The sequence below is a fragment of the Mugil cephalus genome, chromosome 21 (genome assembly GCF_022458985.1).
Source record: "Mugil cephalus isolate CIBA_MC_2020 chromosome 21, CIBA_Mcephalus_1.1, whole genome shotgun sequence".
Lineage (NCBI taxonomy): Eukaryota > Metazoa > Chordata > Actinopteri > Mugiliformes > Mugilidae > Mugil > Mugil cephalus.
The window spans coordinates 12,686,530-12,705,006 of NC_061790.1; the positions used below are offsets into that span (position 1 = coordinate 12,686,530).

The following is an 18,477-nucleotide window of genomic DNA, read 5'->3' on the forward strand; positions in this document are numbered from 1 at the left end:
ATGGCGCGTTGACAAATGTTGTCATGGCCAGAGTTAGTCAAAATGCGCTTGAGCTGGACTGGTGTATGTACTGGTTAGATGCAGACACCAAACACAACATAACTCGTCTAGTTAAAGTCAGTTCTGTCTACAGTAAGAACCAGGAGTGGTAATGTACTGTTTTATATTCAAAGGAGCAGCAATATTACAGATAATGCAATCTTTGACTTGTTACCTGATTCTAAGCCATTTATGATACTGATAGATATTTGTGTAGTATAACAATTAAAAATAAACCAACATATTGGTGCAATTTTGTTAGCTTTAAACAGTGCACCTGACCTAGTTATTGTCTACTTCCTTGAAATAACAGCTCTTTACTCTGCAGTTAAATAATACTTAATTTCTTGTCTAGAGCGACGATGCATGTGCGAGGAGGATATGCACCAGACGACATCAGTCTATTTGTGAAATCAGTAGTTACAAGATCACACACTGGATGAGGAGGATATGCACCAGGAAACATGCAAATTTGTTCGTGAAATCAGTGAGATCAGACTCCATTTTAAAAGTAGCATATGTTAAGAGCTGTGCCAGGATTCAATGTTTTACATAAAGTGATATGCATTGGTGAATCTAGGAAATGTAGACAGAAACAAAACAGAACCTTCTTACTCTTATATATCTGTGCTGAGATAAAATAAGAGCTAAAGACATAAACTGACCTGCAGAAATATATTTACATTCAGTTTTGAGTATAAATTCGAGTATAAATCCCAGTAGATCCGTTTTTTTTTCTTCTTTTTTTTTCATCTCACTAAGGCCCCATGTTGTGTTTGAATACTGAGCACATGGTTGTCATGGAGAACATTATCTACGATGTAAACCATTCATTGCATCATTCAAGATCTTTTGACACAAGTTACATGCACACTTAAACATAATTTCACATACGTCATTTTTGTTTGTTTTTGTTCTTTTTTATATACGTCAAAGTTTTGAATCCACATGTGAAACTGGACAGCCTCCCACATCATTTTATTTTCATAAGGTGTTTTGGTGTCGTGGACAAGCCCATCAACTGGGAGCGTAACTGTGTACGCACCTGATTGGCTGACGGGTCCTAGGCCGCTGCTCATTGGCTACTGTCAAACTGAACGTGCTGTGATTGGTCGACGGTCGAGAGGCGGAAGTGGCGTTCAGTAGTAAGGGCTTAACATGGGCAGCTGCGTTAAGGAATATCTGATAATAGACAGCAAAGGGCTAAAGGTTTTGGGTTTCGTTTTAAACGTCGGATCTTTTTAGGTACCAGGAGACACCCTGCAACACATTTCCAGGCTAAGGCGTTGCCTTTTGAGCAAATATTGCTTCGTCTTATTGGTCTTTTGTATGGCTATGTAAAACTAGCTCGTTGGCTATACGTCATTTGAGCAGGTACTACTCTGTTAGCTTAGCTTTGCATTGGAATTTCTTAGCTGGTTTGATAACTACAGTAGCTAAAATTAACCAAGTTGGTGTCTAGGGCCATTTACGTTTCGCTCCTTGAGGTTTGCGTGTTAGAGTTTATTTATGCTACTTAGGATAGTGTGGCTCCACTGTAGCTGAATGTTAGGTGATAGAAAAAGCAGTAGCTACAGCTAGCAGGTTGTTAGCTTGTCAACATCAACAATGGGCAATAAGAGGCATCTAAAGACGACAAGGACGCTTTGTTTTTTGGCAATTCTCATCCTCGTCATCGTCAAAGGATCAGCAGCTGGTAAGTATGAAATGTCAGCGTTGTTTTGTCACCGCTTCGTGGCTGTGTTTCAGATGGGGGTAGGTTGACGTCTGCTGAACTGCTGCAAGCAGCTGTGTGTGTTTAGTGAGCAGCTTTGTCCATTTCAAGATACCGCTGTCTTCACCGGTGCAATATTCATACTTTTCAGATGAAGAACAACCAGGGGACGACGGAGCAGAGTTAAAGGTGCGCCGGCATGAGCTGAAATTAATAATCAGATTAAAATATTTAACCCCGAGGAAGACTGACTCATTTCATTGATTGTTTCTGTCATTTGAAATAAGCATTATTGCATCCTGTACCAACATGATATTGACACTGCACCAGAGATGACTTCATTTAAGCCTGTCCAAGCCCAAAGTCCATTTTAAATAAACATGAATTTGGTGTTTTACCAGGTGCTTTGGTATGTTTTGGGAAAAACTAGGTATTCAGTGAGTTTAAACAATCATGATGTCAGACGCAGTAGCATTTGTCATGTAGAGAAGAATCAACAAATTTCTGTTGTTTTATTTTTGAAGTCTTGATGCAGTGAAGAATACATTTAAAAGAAGCGCTACTAAATTAGTTCCCTCTTCCAGCACTTCTTTAACTTCTTGTTTATTTCTCCAGTCTTACCACGATCCCGAGTCTGAAGAGGAAGATGTTCGCATGACATCAGGAACTGTGACCTCAGGTCACGATGTCTCCCAACCAGAGGAGGAGAAGCAATCGCCTGGGGATGGACTGGAGGGCGAGGAGAAAGAGGATCTACCTAATCAGCCTCCCCCTATTGAGGAGAAACCTAAAGAAGGTAAAGAGCACAATTTAGTATTTCATGCAATAGAGCAGGGACTCTGCTAGCTCTGCTATTACTGGCTATGCATTGAGGCAAGTGATCAGGATTAGACAGAAATCATTCATTGGTATAATTTCGTAGAAGGAGACCTGAATATAATATTTTTCCTGTCTAGCTGTGGCTGTGGATTGAAGGAATAAAGTGGATCTATATACAAGAAAATGAGACACAGTAAAAAGTGAAATTTGAAGCTCTTATAGGAGGGACCTTAATGATAGTATGTTAAATTGTAGGGACTTTTGATGATGCATTTCAACTTCTGGTCTGATACTACAAAAATGTGTACCCTCTTTAACAGGTAGTAGTGATAATCTATTATTAGCGTTTCCTGAGCCTCAGGTTTTCACCTCATCTCTAAGACTGAAGACTTTCTTTTTTTGTTTTTAAGCTGTTTTATGTGTTGACACCCTGACCTGTTTTCAGTTTTGCTGACTTTCAGCACAGGCGTACGCATGTGGTTTCACAGCAGTGCCAGATTGTAGATTGTAGAAACTGTTAAACCCCATGAGAAATGAACAGCTCCTCGCACCTGCGCCTCCTCTTGCAGTCAGTTACATCATTTTACTTGGGAATTATTTTCTAATCAGCTTGTGGTGAGCTTGTCTGAAAATGTAGGTTTTTGAAATTAACTTGTAAAACCATTAGTATTTTCCAGTATCACATTTTACATCATAATTTATTGACAGATTTTACTCTGTTATTATTTTTTTGTTATATGGATGAATATATGGGTGTTTTTTTTTTTTTTTTTAATACAGTTCCTGTGGTGAATGGAGGTACGGCCCATGGAGAGCCCTGCATCTTCCCCTTCCTCTTCCAGGGTGTGGAGTACTTGGAGTGTACCACAGATGGACGGGGGGATGGACGGCTATGGTGTGCTACAACCTATGATTATGACCAGGACAAGAAGTGGGGTTTCTGTGAGAGTAAGTTTTCAACTCTGTAACTGGTATTTCATTAAAGTAAACACATGTGACCACCGCATTGGCTTAACAAACACAAACAAATAAGTAGTTTCAGAATTTGGGTTTTTTCTTTGTTCCTCTCAATAAAAACGATAGTAAACTCAACAGCAACTGAAACCAGCCTGAGGACATGTCACGGTTTCATTTCCATTTATAGGTTTACCCATAGTGCTGCCAATGTTTTGAAATCCTTAATTTCATTTTTTTTTTTTTTTCTGTTTCCTTCAGCGGAGGAGCAGGCACAGCAGAGGCTGCAGGCTGAGGAGGCAGAGGAGCAGTATCAGACTGTCCTACGCATGCTCAATGCCACCACCAGGAAGACTCAGAAAAAAGAGTGAGTTTCTCTTGCTTGGTTGTTATCAAAGTGCTTTTGGTATCCTGATGTCTTAAAGAAGTCATAATCTTGTTGTTGTACTTCCTGATACACCTGTACTGGTTTATCTTTTATGAATCTGACAATACATCCTCAAGTCTTAGTCCACTCAGTTAATAAATGGTTTAAAATGTTGGAAACTGAGAGCGTGAAACAATATCTCAGAAATGCAAGTAATGACAAGCTGAGAAGATGTTGCTTTAATATTAAATCTGTTCTGTTAAAATAAAAAATGCTTAGACCTCCTAAAGTTTTCTGTGGATCAGTCATCTTATCATAAAGCTTAACTCCTCTTGCTTAACTTTCAGACTGTGTCTTATATGTTGCTGTGTCTGTTTATTGTGTGCTTTAATACAGGCCAGTGCTCATGTGACTCTCCTCAGTACATCCTTATTTACTTTAGATATCACATGACCCATTGTTTGTACGCCTTGCTTTTATTGCACATTTATCAATCTAATTATGTATTCACCTGTGTCGTCTGTGCTGTCCAACCACTCTCTCAGATTGTATGAAAAGCTGCTGAAAGTAGCAGAGAAAGGCCACCAGAAAGCCACAGAGAAGGTGGCATATGCCATGCTGTTTGGAGACTACATGAACCAGAATGTCACCAGGGCCAAGGAAATGTTTGAGAAGCTTGCCATAGAGGGCTCTCCTAAAGCTCAGACGGTAATGATCTCACTCAAACATTTAACACCGGAAAAGCGTTAAAACCCATGTTGACCTAATATCTTATTAAACAGATGATCACAACAATCAGCTGTGTTAAACTCTGCTTTGTTTGTTTTTCTATAGGCTCTTGGTTTTCTGTACGCAGCAGGACTTGGAGTTAACTCAAGTCAAGCTAAGGTGCATTTCACTACTTTTTAATTATGTTGTACAGTGATTGTGTTTGTGTAAGTTACTTGTAATGTTAACACAATAGCTACGCTGTCTGTTTTCTCAGGCCTTGGTTTACTACACTTTTGGTGCACTCGGTGGAAACTTGGTAGCTCACATGATTCTGGTGAGTTGTTTTGTCTGTCAGAGAAGCAGTTATACTACACTTTCTTCCTACGGTAACAATAATGACTTTTCCTCATACGTATTTCGTAGGGATACAGATACTGGGGAGGTGTGGGTGTTCCCCAAAGCTGTGAATCAGCACTAACACATTACAGGCTTGTGGCAAATCAGGGTAAGCATTTTCTAATATCAAGCTTCTAAATCTTCTCTGGCAAATAACCTGATCGGAGTTCCTTCTGACGTTTCTCTCTCTCCACGCTCCGCTCTCCTTCATCACCTCCAGTCGCCAGTGACGTGTCCCTGACGGGAGGCTCAGCGGTGCAGAAGATCCGGCTGCTGGATGAGGTGGAGAACCCAGGCTCCACCAGTGGGATGTTGGAGGAGGACCTCATCCAGTACTACCAGTTTCTAGCTGAGAAAGGAGATGTGCAAGCTCAGGTAAAGCTGTCATCAACACACTTTATTCAGTGCAGTAACAACATGTACACATACAGATCCGTTTCCATGTGTCCATGATCATAAACAGAAAGTAGATCGAATGGATAGCAGTTTACTTATGTAGAAAATGTCCAGCATTTTTGATAATTTAAGCTTTGTTACGTTTCCAAAATAAATCATTATTTGATTGTGAAGTATTAATCTTGTAGTTATAGTTAGATATAGATTTAGTCATTTCAGAACATCATTACTAGGTTTAATCTCATCATTTGTTTCCAGGTGGGACTAGGTCAGCTTCACCTGCACGGAGGACGTGGAGTAGAACAGAATCACCAGGTACCATTTTCTTCATGTCTTTATTGATGATATTTTTCAGGTTGCTTTGCTCTGGTAAATGCATTTGTGTTGCTTCCTGTCCAACAGAGGGCGTATGACTACTTCACCCAGGCTGCAAATGCAGGGAATACACATGCTATGGCTTTCCTTGGCAAGGTGAGCAGGATGACGCTTATTTACTTTTTTTGGTATTTGAAAATTATTATTATTATTATTATTATTATTATAATGATTCCACCGACCAGCTTGTTGTATGTCTTTTCCTCTAACGGTAAACTCAATATTCACAGGTTTTGAGTTGAGTCACTGTGTTGTGAGAACTTAATGGGATAAAGTCGTTTTAGTTGGAGAGCAAAGAGATGGTCCAAATTGAATCCAGAATAAATGAAGCCAATGATTTATTGTCGCTGTCGCCACAGTGAGCAGCGCAGTGCATTTCTGTCTGAGGCTTTGCATCATGTTGCAAATTTCTGTCCCTCAGATGTATTCAGAAGGCAGCGAGTTCATCCCTCAGAACAACGAGACTGCCCTGCAGTACTTCAAGAAGGCCTCTGACTTAGTAAGGATGAAACTGTAGACAAATATATTCTATCAGTGTGTTGCTAGAACACTTTTTCAAATGTCCTGTCTGTTAAACCGGCATTAATGGATTGAGCCACTCGTTATTTTCTCCAGGGTAATCCAGTGGGACAAAGTGGTCTTGGCATGGCCTACCTGTATGGAAGAGGTGTCCCGGTGGTAAGCAACCTTTTTGTTACAGTCCTTTTGAAAGTTTGATATCATATGGTATATAATAAGATGCTAATTCACCAATTTCAGTGTCTGGGATTGATGTTTAAATAAATAACGAAGCTTTTATTTTGATGGGAAGGTAGCCGAGCATCGCTCACACTGTAGTCGGAGCAGCCACTTGAAAGTTTTGTGCGTTTCATTTTCAGAACTATGAGCTGGCACTGAAATACTTCCAGAAGGCAGCAGAGCAGGGCTGGGTGGACGGACAGCTCCAGCTGGGCACCATGTATTACAGTGAGTGTTGAGGGCTCATTGTGTGGTCGCACCTGTTGAATCACACACTCTCCTCCATCTTCTTGTCGTCTCATTTTTTCTCTATTTGCTTCACGTTATTACATGGCCGTTCTCCTTCCTGTCGTTCCCCAGACGGCATCGGCGTGAAGCGTGATTACAAACAGGCCCTTAAATTCTTCAACTTGGCCTCACAAGCCGGCCACATCCTGGCCTTCTACAACTTGGCTCAGATGCATGCTACCGGTACTGGCGTGATGCGCTCCTGCCACACTGCTGTAGAGGTGAGCTGGAGTAAACAAAGATTGAGATTGACTGTATCCCACTGCTCAATGGGTTTCAAGTGGGTCACACATTGTGTTTGTGTCTTATTTGCAGCTTTTCAAGAACGTGTGTGAGCGCGGTCGCTGGTCGGAGCGTCTGATGACGGCCTACGTCAGCTTCAAGGAGGGAGAGACGGACGCTGCACTGGTTCAGTATCTGCTGCTGGCCGAGCAGGGCTACGAGGTGGCTCAGAGCAATGTGGCCTTCATCCTGGACCAGAGTAAGAAAAACCAACACGTTTAGAGCCTGGACCAGGAGGCTGCATGACTTTAGAAGGAACTAATGAGCACTGATTGCACTAACACGGTCGTCTTAAATGTGTGTTGTTTGTGTGGATTAAACAGAAGGCGCAAACATCTTCAGTGAGAATGAGACGTACCCTCGTGCTTTGCTCCACTGGACAAGAGCTGCAGCGCAAGGTGAGTCCAGACACTTAACTGTTAAAGTCTATCTATTTATATGTTAAGGCGGCTTCAAAGCTTCTCTTACTTTGTCACAGTCTTCCTGTCCTACATGAGTCAGTTTAGGAGATGCAATGCAGCTACTGCATGAAGGAGAGATGATGTCACACTTTTATTGCGTATTAAGTCTCTCAATGGGCTGATTTTCGACAGTACGTAGCCAGTAGCTGTCGACAGAGCTGCAGCTGCTCTGTCAGCCTCTGCTCTGTGGAACTGTGTGTTTTGGCTGCACTTGGTTTTGAATACATGATGTTGTAGACACGTCTATTTGTTGTTTATATACTCAGGAAAGCTTTATTATTCTACACAGGATTCAAACCAGTGGTAGTTACACCCACTCTAAATAACATTCATTTTTTAAATTTTTTTTTTTTTTTTAACAAGCCATGACGCGGTTGCTGTAGTAACTTTTGAGGATTTGCCTTAAACCCCACAATTCCTGTCCCCTAAGTTTCTAAGGCAATGAAAACATTGTCACGACTCCAGTAAATAGTCCGCTCAGTTGTAAGCTAATCACATGACAAGTGGTAAATATAATTAGAATTTGACAATATTTTGTATATTTAACAACCAGACTAGATAGTTATCCAACCACGTCATGCTGTGTTTTACAAATACATGATGTGTACTGACGGCTGCAGCCTGAACTTAAAGCATTAAATAGCAGATGAGATTGTTCAGTCGATACAGAATAAGTGTGTGTGTGTGTGTGTGTGTGTGTGTGTGTGTGTGTGTGTGTGTGTGTGTGTGTGTGTGTGTGTGTGTGTGTGTGTGTGTGTGTGTGTGTGTGTGTGTGTGTGTGTGTGTGTGTGTGTGTGTGTGTGTGTGTGTTACAGTTGCCATCATGTGGTGTTCAGAGGATGAACAAATGAGGGATTAGATGTTAGCTTCTTAACGTGTTGCAATGACTTGTAAACGCAGGCTCGCCGTGCCCCTGTTGCTATGGTTACCCACATTAGGTACAGGCTTAGTCGGCACCCTGGAGCCAATCGGAATCATGTATTCACAGAGAGGTATGGTATCAAATACTGTAACGTGATTTATCCCGGTCTTTCTCTATGGATCAGAGGGAATAAAGAATATTTTGAGGTAGCACTAGACTAGTTAAGAAATCAGAAGTGACTCTTAACATATAAAACCAAACCTGTTGTTATCCTTCCAAGGCTACACTGTGGCAAGGATAAAGCTCGGAGACTATCACTTCTACGGCTACGGAACTGATGTGGACTATGAGACTGCGGTCATTCACTACAGACTGGCGTCGGAGCAGCAGCACAGCGCCCAGGCCATGTTTAACTTGGGTTACATGCATGAGAAAGGCCTGGGAATCAAACAGGTGAGACCAGACCATCATTCATGAGTCCTAAAACCAGCCTGCTTACATTTAGCTTCATTTAGCATTCATTTCTGAACGTGTAGTTAATGCGGTAGTTCCAGTGATTTATACTCTGAACTGTTCCGTGTGTTCTCTTCAGGACATACATTTAGCCAAACGTTTCTACGACATGGCTGCTGAAGCCAGCCCCGACGCCCAGGTCCCAGTTTTCCTGGCCTTGTGCAAGCTGGGTCTAGTTTACACTCTGCAGTACCTGCAAGATCTTAATGTGAGTACTTCCTAATTTTAATCATAGCTATTTCGTTAAAAAGAATGATTTAAGTGCTTATATGCGTGTTTGTCCTTCGTCCTGGCATCTTCTTTCAGTTGAAGGAGTTGGTTACTCAGGTGGACCTGGACCAACTTCTGGGCCCGGAGTGGGACCTCTACCTCATGACTGTCATCGCCCTGCTGCTGGGCACCATCATCGCCTACCGACAGCGCCAACACCAAATCATAGTGCCACCTCGACCACCTGCCCCCGCCCCAGCCCCTGCTCCCGCCCCGGCGCCAGCGCCCCCTCCCACTCCACCTCAAGAAGAACCCTCGGCCCAGGCTGAGCCTCAGGCTCAGGAAGAGACACCGGCCCTGGAGGAAGAGGAGGGGGAGGAGGAGCAGCAGTGAGAGGACGCCAGAGTAAAGAGGACCATAAGAGACAGACGAGCGGCTCCAGCGTCCCAGCGCACGGAGCGGCTGGTGCTCGAAAGCTGAATACCTGCTGCTTTAAGCACCTCTCCCACTCTGCCTGCTCCTCTCCTCATGCTAACAAAGACTCGGCGGCTGCTGAACTGTTCAGTCTCACAACTCCCTTTCTCCATTTTAATATGCTGGTACCCCCGCTGAGAACAGGACACTGGACTTGTCTGTGGACAACGCTACACAACAAAGTGTTGGAAGGATAACACGGGCTCGGGACTCGTTAGTCTGTGACTCAGGACACTGCCAGAAGCAGCACCAGTGTCCTCACAGTGGAAATAGTCTTGTGGTTGCCAGATGAAAGGAATTTCGAACGTGACTGATCTGAAAGCTGGAATCTAATACGTGCGTTAGTTTCTTGTCGTTCTCCCTTTTGTTTCGCAAAATCATCCGAAAAGCTTCGATTCTAATTTCATACAGCGTTTAGAGACGGGAACACGTGAGCTAAAATAATTTTATTTTCTCAACTAGTTGCTAAAGAAAGTCACAATCCTGCAGGTTTTTTCTCATCTTTTTTGTGGACTTTCAGTTCAGGCACCTTTTCTCCGATGCTTCATGAGTGAAGACATTTTACGTTCTTTGTTATTTGCAAGCCTGCGGGTCATTCAACATCAGTAACAGTGCTAAAAATATACTGAAGCCACGGTATGTCATTAGTATGAGAACAAACTCCCTGTTAACGGTTTCATTGTCAATAGGTTGATGTTTGTTACTGTTCCTGATGTATGAGAAGCTACTGAAGCCAGTCAAAACTGAGCTGTCACCAAAATCCCAGATGCAGATCCTGGTTGAGAATTCATATAGAAACATCTTTGACTCTCCGAGAATAGTGAAAGCAGAGTGCACATGCTTTTAAAAATTCATTTTAAAGAGCAAGTGAAAGGCTGGTGAACAGTAGACGGTCCAGGGAGAGAAAGCGTAGAACTACTGTACTGTGCAGTGTTGTGTGCATTTCTCCATCAATTGGCTTCTCGTTGTCGTTGTTTAGGAAGGTAGCTCAGTAGTTTGTCTCATTTCTGTTTAATTTTACTAAGCCAACTGTTAGCTGAAGCAGGAACTGGAGCAGCCTTAAAGATAGCAACACCCCGAACTCTGGATTCTTTCTACATTCGAGGAAGCGGGTCATTTTTCTTTTTCTTTTTTTTCTTTTTCTTTAATGATTACACAACTTCAGCTGTTGTGAGAATTTCCACCCCCTCACCAAAAGTCTTCCGTTGGAGATCTGCCTTCACTTTGCTGATCAGATGGCCAGAAATCTGAGCCTGTTATAGGAAAACAAACGAAGCCATGCTGAGGCCATACAGTATTTATCTAATCTAGATTTGAAACCTCTATTTTTTGCCACATTCTCCAAGATGCTTTTGTTTTTTGTTTGTTTTTTTCAGCTCCTCAATATGTGCTTGTTGTAAGAATGATTGAGAATGTATCCGCCAATACATGTGCATGAAATGAACAAACTCAAAAAGGACAGCGAAGTGTTGTTTGCAGGACGGTAACGGTTTCCTACACCCACACCCCGATGCCCACACAAATCACAATTGGTCTAAAACGAAACACTGGTCTACATTGTTGAAGATTGCATTTTTACCATCGCAAAGACAAATTTATAAGGAAATGAATAAATGATATGGATATTTAAGTTATTTCTAATGTTTAATGTTATTTCTACGTCACAGTGTAATGAAGAAGTGTAATCAAGTTCCCTCAATACACACTGCTTCTCTTTAAAACCCTCTCGTATTATTATCATCATTGTGTTGCTGACATTGGCCGACTCTCATTGGACCCGCCGTTTGTCGCTCAGCTCTTTGAGCGTGGGCGAGACAAAGTGACAGCGCTCTGCAAAGTGAGCATCACATTGTGCGGTGTGCATGGGCGACCCATTGACTGGCCCATACGCACCACTATGGAGTGGCTTTGCATCGCCGTGGCAACATGTGTGCTCGCGTCCTGCTCTGTCAAAGGTAAGTGCTAGAACAAGCAGAGGGGCAGGTCACATGTGAGCCAGTGAGCCTACATTTATTGTTACAACAGCCTCTAAAACAGGGCCTTTATGTTGTTTATGCAAACGATACGCGGGTGTATTGAAGAACATGCGGCGTACCTCTATATACGCGGAGCGTAGTGAACTGGAAATGTTCTTATTTAGTGGATTAAAGAGAGACTCATTTGACACTTTTCAACTACTTTGGAAACGGCCGCTCTCTTAAAGGCAACGACTGGTGGTGGGAGTATGAAGAGGGGATACGACACTACAGCAAGGAGGCCCTCAACAAGGTATGTTTTATGACTGAACGTGATAACGTTGATGTTAAGATGCTGGAAAAGGTCAAGAATCTAACGCTAACGCCACTAGATCACATTTTGTTACAGGGAAGTGAACTTGTGTGTGAAGTTGTGGACTGATTTAATGAAAATGAAACAAATAACATCTTGTAATGGTTTAAAACAGATTTAAGTTTTAGAGATGTGTTATATTGAAGTGGCAACGTGAGCAGAACAAGCTAAAAGGCTGAAGGCAAAGTAAATGGTCACTGAGTTGATAAAAATGCAGTCAAACTGAATAAGAAGACACAAACAAATCTACCTCTTATTGGTCACTTAATATAAACATCGTCAGTACCAGAGAATGAGAGACTGGTTATGATCTGTCAGCCTCCTCTCCCCTGCTCAGGAGTTTCCAGAGAAAACCCGACCGGTGAGCTTCAAGCATCCCGCGTTCCAGTGTCCTGACATGAGCCCTTCACCGTCCGTCCCCTCCTCAGGTCTGTCCAGGTCACACAGAACCATTAACATCGAATCAGCTGTTGGATTCAACTGACTCATTCTCTGTCCTTCCTTCCTTCCTCTCTGCCTTTGGTTAAGTTGAATTTGTGAAGGCGGCCGATATCAAAGTGATCGCTGCCTTGGGGGACTCTCTGACAGTAGGTCTATTTACTGTTTTGTTTTTAATGTGGTGTATTTCGCAGAAATATCTATAGTTTGATGGTCTGTTTTGCGTTGCACACGGTACATTTGTGCGGTGAGGTTAAACAAGGATGAATTAATGGGATCGGAAGTGCATCGTTCACCTCAGTTATAATCAGCTTACACTTTATGAAAAGGGAACAAATCATTTAGTGAAGCCATGATTAACTTGACTCCTGATAATCATCACACTAATTTGATGTGCCACAAAAATGATCTGTTTATCAGCTACAGTACATAAAACTTTATTTACTCAGTGTCTACAGAGCAGTCGCTGCTCTAATAGAAGTTTGAAGCTGTATATATGATCCAAATACTGGCCACTTTATTAGGTACACCTGTTCAATTGCTTGTACACGAATAGTTAGTCAGCCAATTACATGGCTGGAATGCAATACATTTAGGCATGTTGAGGTGATCAAGACAACTTGCTGAAGTTCGAACTGAGCATCAGAATGGAGAAGAAAGGGGATTTAAGTGACTTTGAACGTGGTGTGGTTGTTGGTGCCAGACGGGCTGGTCTGAGTATTTCAGAAACTGCTGATCTACTGGGATTTTCACACGCAACCATCTCTAGGGTTTACAAAAAAAAAAGAGAGAAAATATCCAGCAAGTAGCAGTGGACGAAAATGCCTTGTTGACCTGAGAGGTCAGAGGAGACTGGGCAAACTGACTGACACTTGTTACAACCAAGGAATACAGAATACCATCTCTGAACGCACAAGACATTGAACCTTGAAGAAAATGGGCTACAGCAGCAGAACAGGTCAGCTAAGAACAGGAAACTAAGACTACAGTTCACACAGGCTCACCGACACTGGACAATAGAACATTGGAAAAACGTTGCCTGGTCTGACGAGTCTCTATTCCAGCAGGATAATGCACCATGTCACAAAGCTCAAACTGGTTTCTTGAACATGACAATGAGTTCACTGTACTCCAATGACCTCCACAGTCACCAGATCTCAATCCAATAGACCATCACCTTTGGGATGTGATGGAACAGGAGATTCGCATCATAGATGTGCAGTCGACAAATCTGCAGCAACTGTGTGATGTTATCATGTCAATATGGACCAAAATAACAGAGGAATGTTTCCAACACCTTGTTGAAAGTATGACACGAAGAATGAGGCAGCTCTGAAGGCAAAAGCAAGATGTACCTAATAAAGTGGCCTGTGAGCGTATATTAATGTAGTTACATTAAAATGTTTTATTTGATTAAAATTTGGTCCCACATGGGTTAAACGTAAAGATCTCATGTTGTTGCCTTCCTTTTCAGACGGGCATAGGAGCTAACGCCACCACTGTCCTTGGGATTCCTATTGAGTTCCGCCACGTGTCATGGAGGTGACAGGAATCATGCGTGAAACTTGCCGTGAATCTGTCACACTGATAATACCAGTGCTGTGGGCTCCTACACACTCTATAGATCTAACTATACAGTAGATGACACTGTGAAAGGTTGCCCTGGGTTTTGTCGTCAAAATAACAAATTTAAATTCTCTCTTTGCAGTATTGGCGGCTATGGGACATTTCAAGATGTCATCACTTTGGCAAGTAAGGTGTCACAGGGGATATTTGAGCTTTTCTCTGTCGTTATTCTCAAAAGAAACTAAACCAAAGCACACGTGCTTTGCATCATTTTTCTCCCTGCGCCTTTTAGACATTATCAAGCTGTTCAACCCCGCTGTGCTCGGTGCCGCTCCTGGAAAGACAATCCACGGGATGCAGGCTCACATCAGCGAAACAGGCTTCAACCTGGCCGTGACGGGACACAACACCTTGTGAGAGCTTGTGCAGCACCGTTTGTAATGACTGAGAAACAATGAAATGATCAGCCATGTCTAATGCAGTGGGATAATTTCCATTTAATGTCACAAGCTTTCGATTTGATGTTGTTTTAGCTTAATGCAAAATCACAGTTCTCAAGCTTTTCCTCTTTTATTTCAAACTGACATTTAGAAACATGTTATTCTTTCATTCCCAGCAACCTCCCCAGCCAGACGAGACATTTGATCGACACACTGAGGGGTTATGAGGTACGGTCACGCCTCGCTTTCTCTGATGTGCAACAACAGAGAGACGATAGAATTAAGCAGTCTCGCCTTTTCTTTCCGAACCCCCCTGTGTTGCGTCTTCCCTTAGGGTCTGAACTTTGAGGAGGACTGGAAGCTTTTGACCATCCTCATGGGCATGAATGACATCTGTGATTACTGCAAGGATAAGGTCTGTCCTCCCTTTCCTTTAGTTCAGAACAGAAAGGTTTGTCTCGCCCTCTGACAGATCACGAACCGTGTTCTTTCCAGGCTCTTTTCTCAGTGGATAACTTCATCCACTACATGTCGGTCTCACTGGAGATGCTCTTCAATGAGGTAAAGTAAAACGACGGGAAACAACCGGGCGTGCTTTGCTCACCGCGTGGCGCTTGAATTCACTCCACGCTGTGCCTCAGGTTCCCCGCATGATCGTCAACGTGGTGCAGATCCTGCCCATGGAGACTCTGAGGGAGGTGCAGAAGCCCACGCCGGGGTGCCTGCTCCAGAGGTGGGGACCGTCTAAATCAGAAAATTAAAACTAGAAATACAGTGTACATAAAAGAAACACGCACAGGAGAGATTTAGCTCTAATCACACGAATAAGGAAGGATTTCTGTGTGTGATTATCGAAACTAGGACATTACCTTGCTCCAGTCACGTATTTTAATTTAGAGAAACAGAAACAACCAAAAAAGAATAAAAACTAAAATGAGAAACCAAACCCAAGTAAACAATAAAATAATAATACGAAGGAGAAACCTCAAACTACGCAGAACTCTGTTCTGGAGAGGATCTTTAAAGAATAAGTAGAACAAGCCTGCAGATGCAGCACTGAACGTGTTCTTGGCTGGTGGTCCTGTTCCCTTTTGTGCTCGTCATCCGCTTCAGTTCATAAATAAATGACAGGCAGGAGTCTTACAATGTTTTTATTCATGTGCACAGTTCTTTCATTTTTTTTTCCTTTCTTTCTCTGAATCAGATCTTTCTGCTCGTGCCTGATAGAGCCAGAAGCCAGGTCTCCTGAGCTGCGGGAGCTGGTGGAGGTCAATCTGGAGTTCCAGGTGCCACAAACCTCTTACCGTCGCCTCTTAAAAACGTGTTTATGTCCATTTATTGTGTCATTATTGTGAAAGGAAAAAGGGGCAGATGAATGGATTTGCGCGTTGCTTTCATCCACAGAAAAGGCTCGAGGAGCTGCTGTCCGGCAACCGCTTCTTCAAGGGCGACTTCGCCGTTGTTCTCCAGCCCTTCCTGAAACACGCCGACCCTCCCCGCCTCTCGGTAATCCACCTCGCACCGCGGGCCGCATCACACGCCGTCGTGGCTCCGCTGTCTGCTTCCAGGAGATGAATCAGTGTGAAATAATTGCACGGCGAGCTTGAATCACTGATCCCTGGTGTGACAGCCGCAGCTTTTCTGGCCTTAGCAGTCACGTAATGCACTTCAGCGTGTGTCTCGTCTTTTTGAGCAGAACGGGAGGATTGATATGACCTTCTTCACTCACGACTGCTTCCACTTCACCATAAAGGGACACGAGGAGCTGGCCAAGGGACTCTGGAACAACATGGTGAATAGTGACTATTGTGTAGAGAAATGTAATGCTGCGTGACAAAAGGATGTATTATGATGACTTATGTAAGAGGGAAAGGTGTAGGTGGGTAATTTATATTGTATTTATAAAGGAAAGGTGAGCATAGTTATAGCTACAGTACGTATTGTTTCATGCTGGAAGGGATCAGATAACAACTTAAAAGATAAATGTGGTATTTTTAAACCTCAGGTCTTTTCCGTCTATTTGGGTCTAAATGATTAAATGGAACAAAAGTTTTAAATTGGTCCACTGTTGAAAGACAACACACTTTTAGAGGACTTAACACAAATGCCCCATTTGATTTTGATTACACTGCGCCTGTTTCGCAGTTGCCAGTTTAGGTGTTAGGTTGATAAAGGTTGATACATTTGATAAGCGGCGGTCGGCTGTTTCCGCTTAACAAAACACTCATTTAATTGGACTGCCTTTAAGGAATCCATGCGTTTCTGGCCGTGCCATAGCTTCGGGATGAAGAGAAAATACTAGAGTGTGTCGTTGCAGCCGGGACGGATTGCAAACATGTTATTAATTATTTAGACCCAGAAGGGTTTGGGAACAGGGACCAGGTTGAAAACACTCATTGATGCAACAAATGAATGTCTCCGCATCTCCTTGCTGTGCTCACAGTTCCAGCCAGAGGGAGGAAAGTTGATGGTGAGCAGCTTCTCCGACCCCATCAGTCTCATCTGTCCACCTATGGTAAGACTGAGTAAAATAGACATTATAGCATGGAATAGAAATCAAGCATCATCTGTTGATTCTGTGTCCCACGCGTAGGAGCACCCGTACATCTTCACCCGGCCGAGCGGAGCCAGGTCCGGCCAGCCCGCCCTTCGGCCTGACGCCCCTTCACTTGCAGCCATCCTCCTTCTGCTCTCGCTCCTTACGGCGTCATCACACCTCGGATTCGTGTAGTTTTCGCCATCCGTCGTTCCACGGCCACGAGGAGCCCTTGAGCCGATCTGCAGCTTCAAATCCCCGCGGCCTCGAATTCCAGCAGGAGGGAGGAAAATGCCGCGGGTTTCACACGTGGGGAAAGTGACACGCGCAGATATTCAGAGGCTGTTGAAGGTTGTTGCTGGTGAGCAGCAACATGACGGCTGCTCTTCAGTAGGGAGTTTTGTATTGTTCTTCAGAGATTTCTTTAGTCATCCATACGCTGCAATGATTCACCAGGTAGACCACACTCTAGGCTGATAGCTTACATGTATTTTTAATGAAAGGTTTGCAGGAGTCGTAATTAGGAATGTATAAAGTTGTGACATTTCTACATTCATACAGGACATAAAGTATTAAACTATTTAACATCTAAGTGAGTGTCTCTCTCTCTCTCTCTCGTACAAGCGTCAGTCCTGGAAACATATTCAGGTAAAGTTTTGTGATTGCAGCAAAGCGAGGTTGACTTAGCTCACATTCACAACTAAATGCAGATTACATGTGGAGTCGCACTGACAGGCCCAGCTTGAGAGCCTTGATCTGCTCGGTGAAAAGATTTAAAGATGGAAATTTGTCATTCGTATTATCCACTGTAGATTTCCCCAGACAGCTTTGACTTTTCAAACTGGAGAGGATTAAGTCTCAGATCTCCAGGCTGCTGCTGCCCCACTTAGACTTCTCTGTCATCCACTACCTGCAGTGTGATGCACTGAGCTCTAAAAGGGGGAACGTAAGCCAGCCCCCTGAATAAAAACACTAAATGTCGGACTATACATGCTACTGAATGATGAGCTATAGTTATACACTTACACATCATCACTCATATATAATCACCCTCAGCAGATAACTTTCATATATTGCTGCTTTATGGCAAAACAGAGCATACAGCGCAGAATATACTGACTCTGTTTAATAATACAATCACAAAGATAAGTGGAAGCTATATTAAGCTCATCTCAGGTTACCAGGGTTTGCTCAGAAATCATAATTTCCACCCTGAGTGGAAAAGAAAACCGTATAGTATGTGCTCAACACGGGTCGTTTCAGCCGGATGAATTTCAATTAGTCCCCGTCAGTCGGATTTCATAATGACCCGTATTCAAAGAAAACCCTCTTCATGTTTAAACAAAGCCAACGCCAGTTTGTGCAAGACAAATACGGAGCCATCTCTGACGCAGATCAGCCCTTATTGTCTCCCCTGAAAGCATAATGAGATCTCTGGGATCTCCGTGGACGGTGCGGGACGAAATTTGAAACAGCAAACAGACCAGTACCCACATTGGAAACCTCTTTGTGGTTTGTTTTAATGAATGTGTCACTAACAAAAGAGAAAATGGCCCCGTGTGCATCTGGG

At 43.1% G+C, this 18,477-nt stretch overlaps 2 protein-coding genes across 2 annotated transcripts; both read left to right on the forward strand.

Annotated features, from left to right (window-relative positions):
* Positions 1–1,164: 1,164 nt before the first annotated feature.
* Positions 1,165–11,233, forward strand: sel1l (SEL1L adaptor subunit of ERAD E3 ubiquitin ligase). The gene is made up of 21 exons (XM_047573853.1): positions 1,165–1,735; positions 1,905–1,942; positions 2,369–2,549; positions 3,353–3,520; positions 3,788–3,893; positions 4,439–4,601; positions 4,728–4,781; positions 4,879–4,938; positions 5,028–5,109; positions 5,221–5,375; positions 5,655–5,711; positions 5,799–5,867; positions 6,193–6,270; positions 6,387–6,449; positions 6,650–6,737; positions 6,870–7,018; positions 7,113–7,278; positions 7,403–7,477; positions 8,683–8,855; positions 8,995–9,123; positions 9,222–11,233. The coding sequence occupies exons 1-21, from the start codon at positions 1,648–1,650 to the stop codon at positions 9,516–9,518; spliced, it is 2,439 nt and encodes an 812-aa protein (XP_047429809.1). The 5' UTR covers positions 1,165–1,647; the 3' UTR covers positions 9,519–11,233.
* A 116-nt stretch (positions 11,234–11,349) lies between these two features.
* LOC124999095 (phospholipase B1, membrane-associated-like) lies at positions 11,350–17,499 on the forward strand. Its single transcript, XM_047573854.1, has 16 exons — positions 11,350–11,554; positions 11,803–11,867; positions 12,265–12,355; positions 12,456–12,514; positions 13,840–13,907; positions 14,074–14,117; positions 14,224–14,344; positions 14,548–14,599; positions 14,706–14,786; positions 14,867–14,932; positions 15,013–15,104; positions 15,576–15,657; positions 15,776–15,877; positions 16,068–16,163; positions 16,815–16,886; positions 16,965–17,499. Exons 1-16 carry the CDS (start codon positions 11,497–11,499, stop codon positions 17,100–17,102), a joined length of 1,287 nt encoding a protein of 428 aa, XP_047429810.1. The 5' UTR covers positions 11,350–11,496; the 3' UTR covers positions 17,103–17,499.
* The last annotated feature ends 978 nt before the right edge of the window (positions 17,500–18,477 follow it).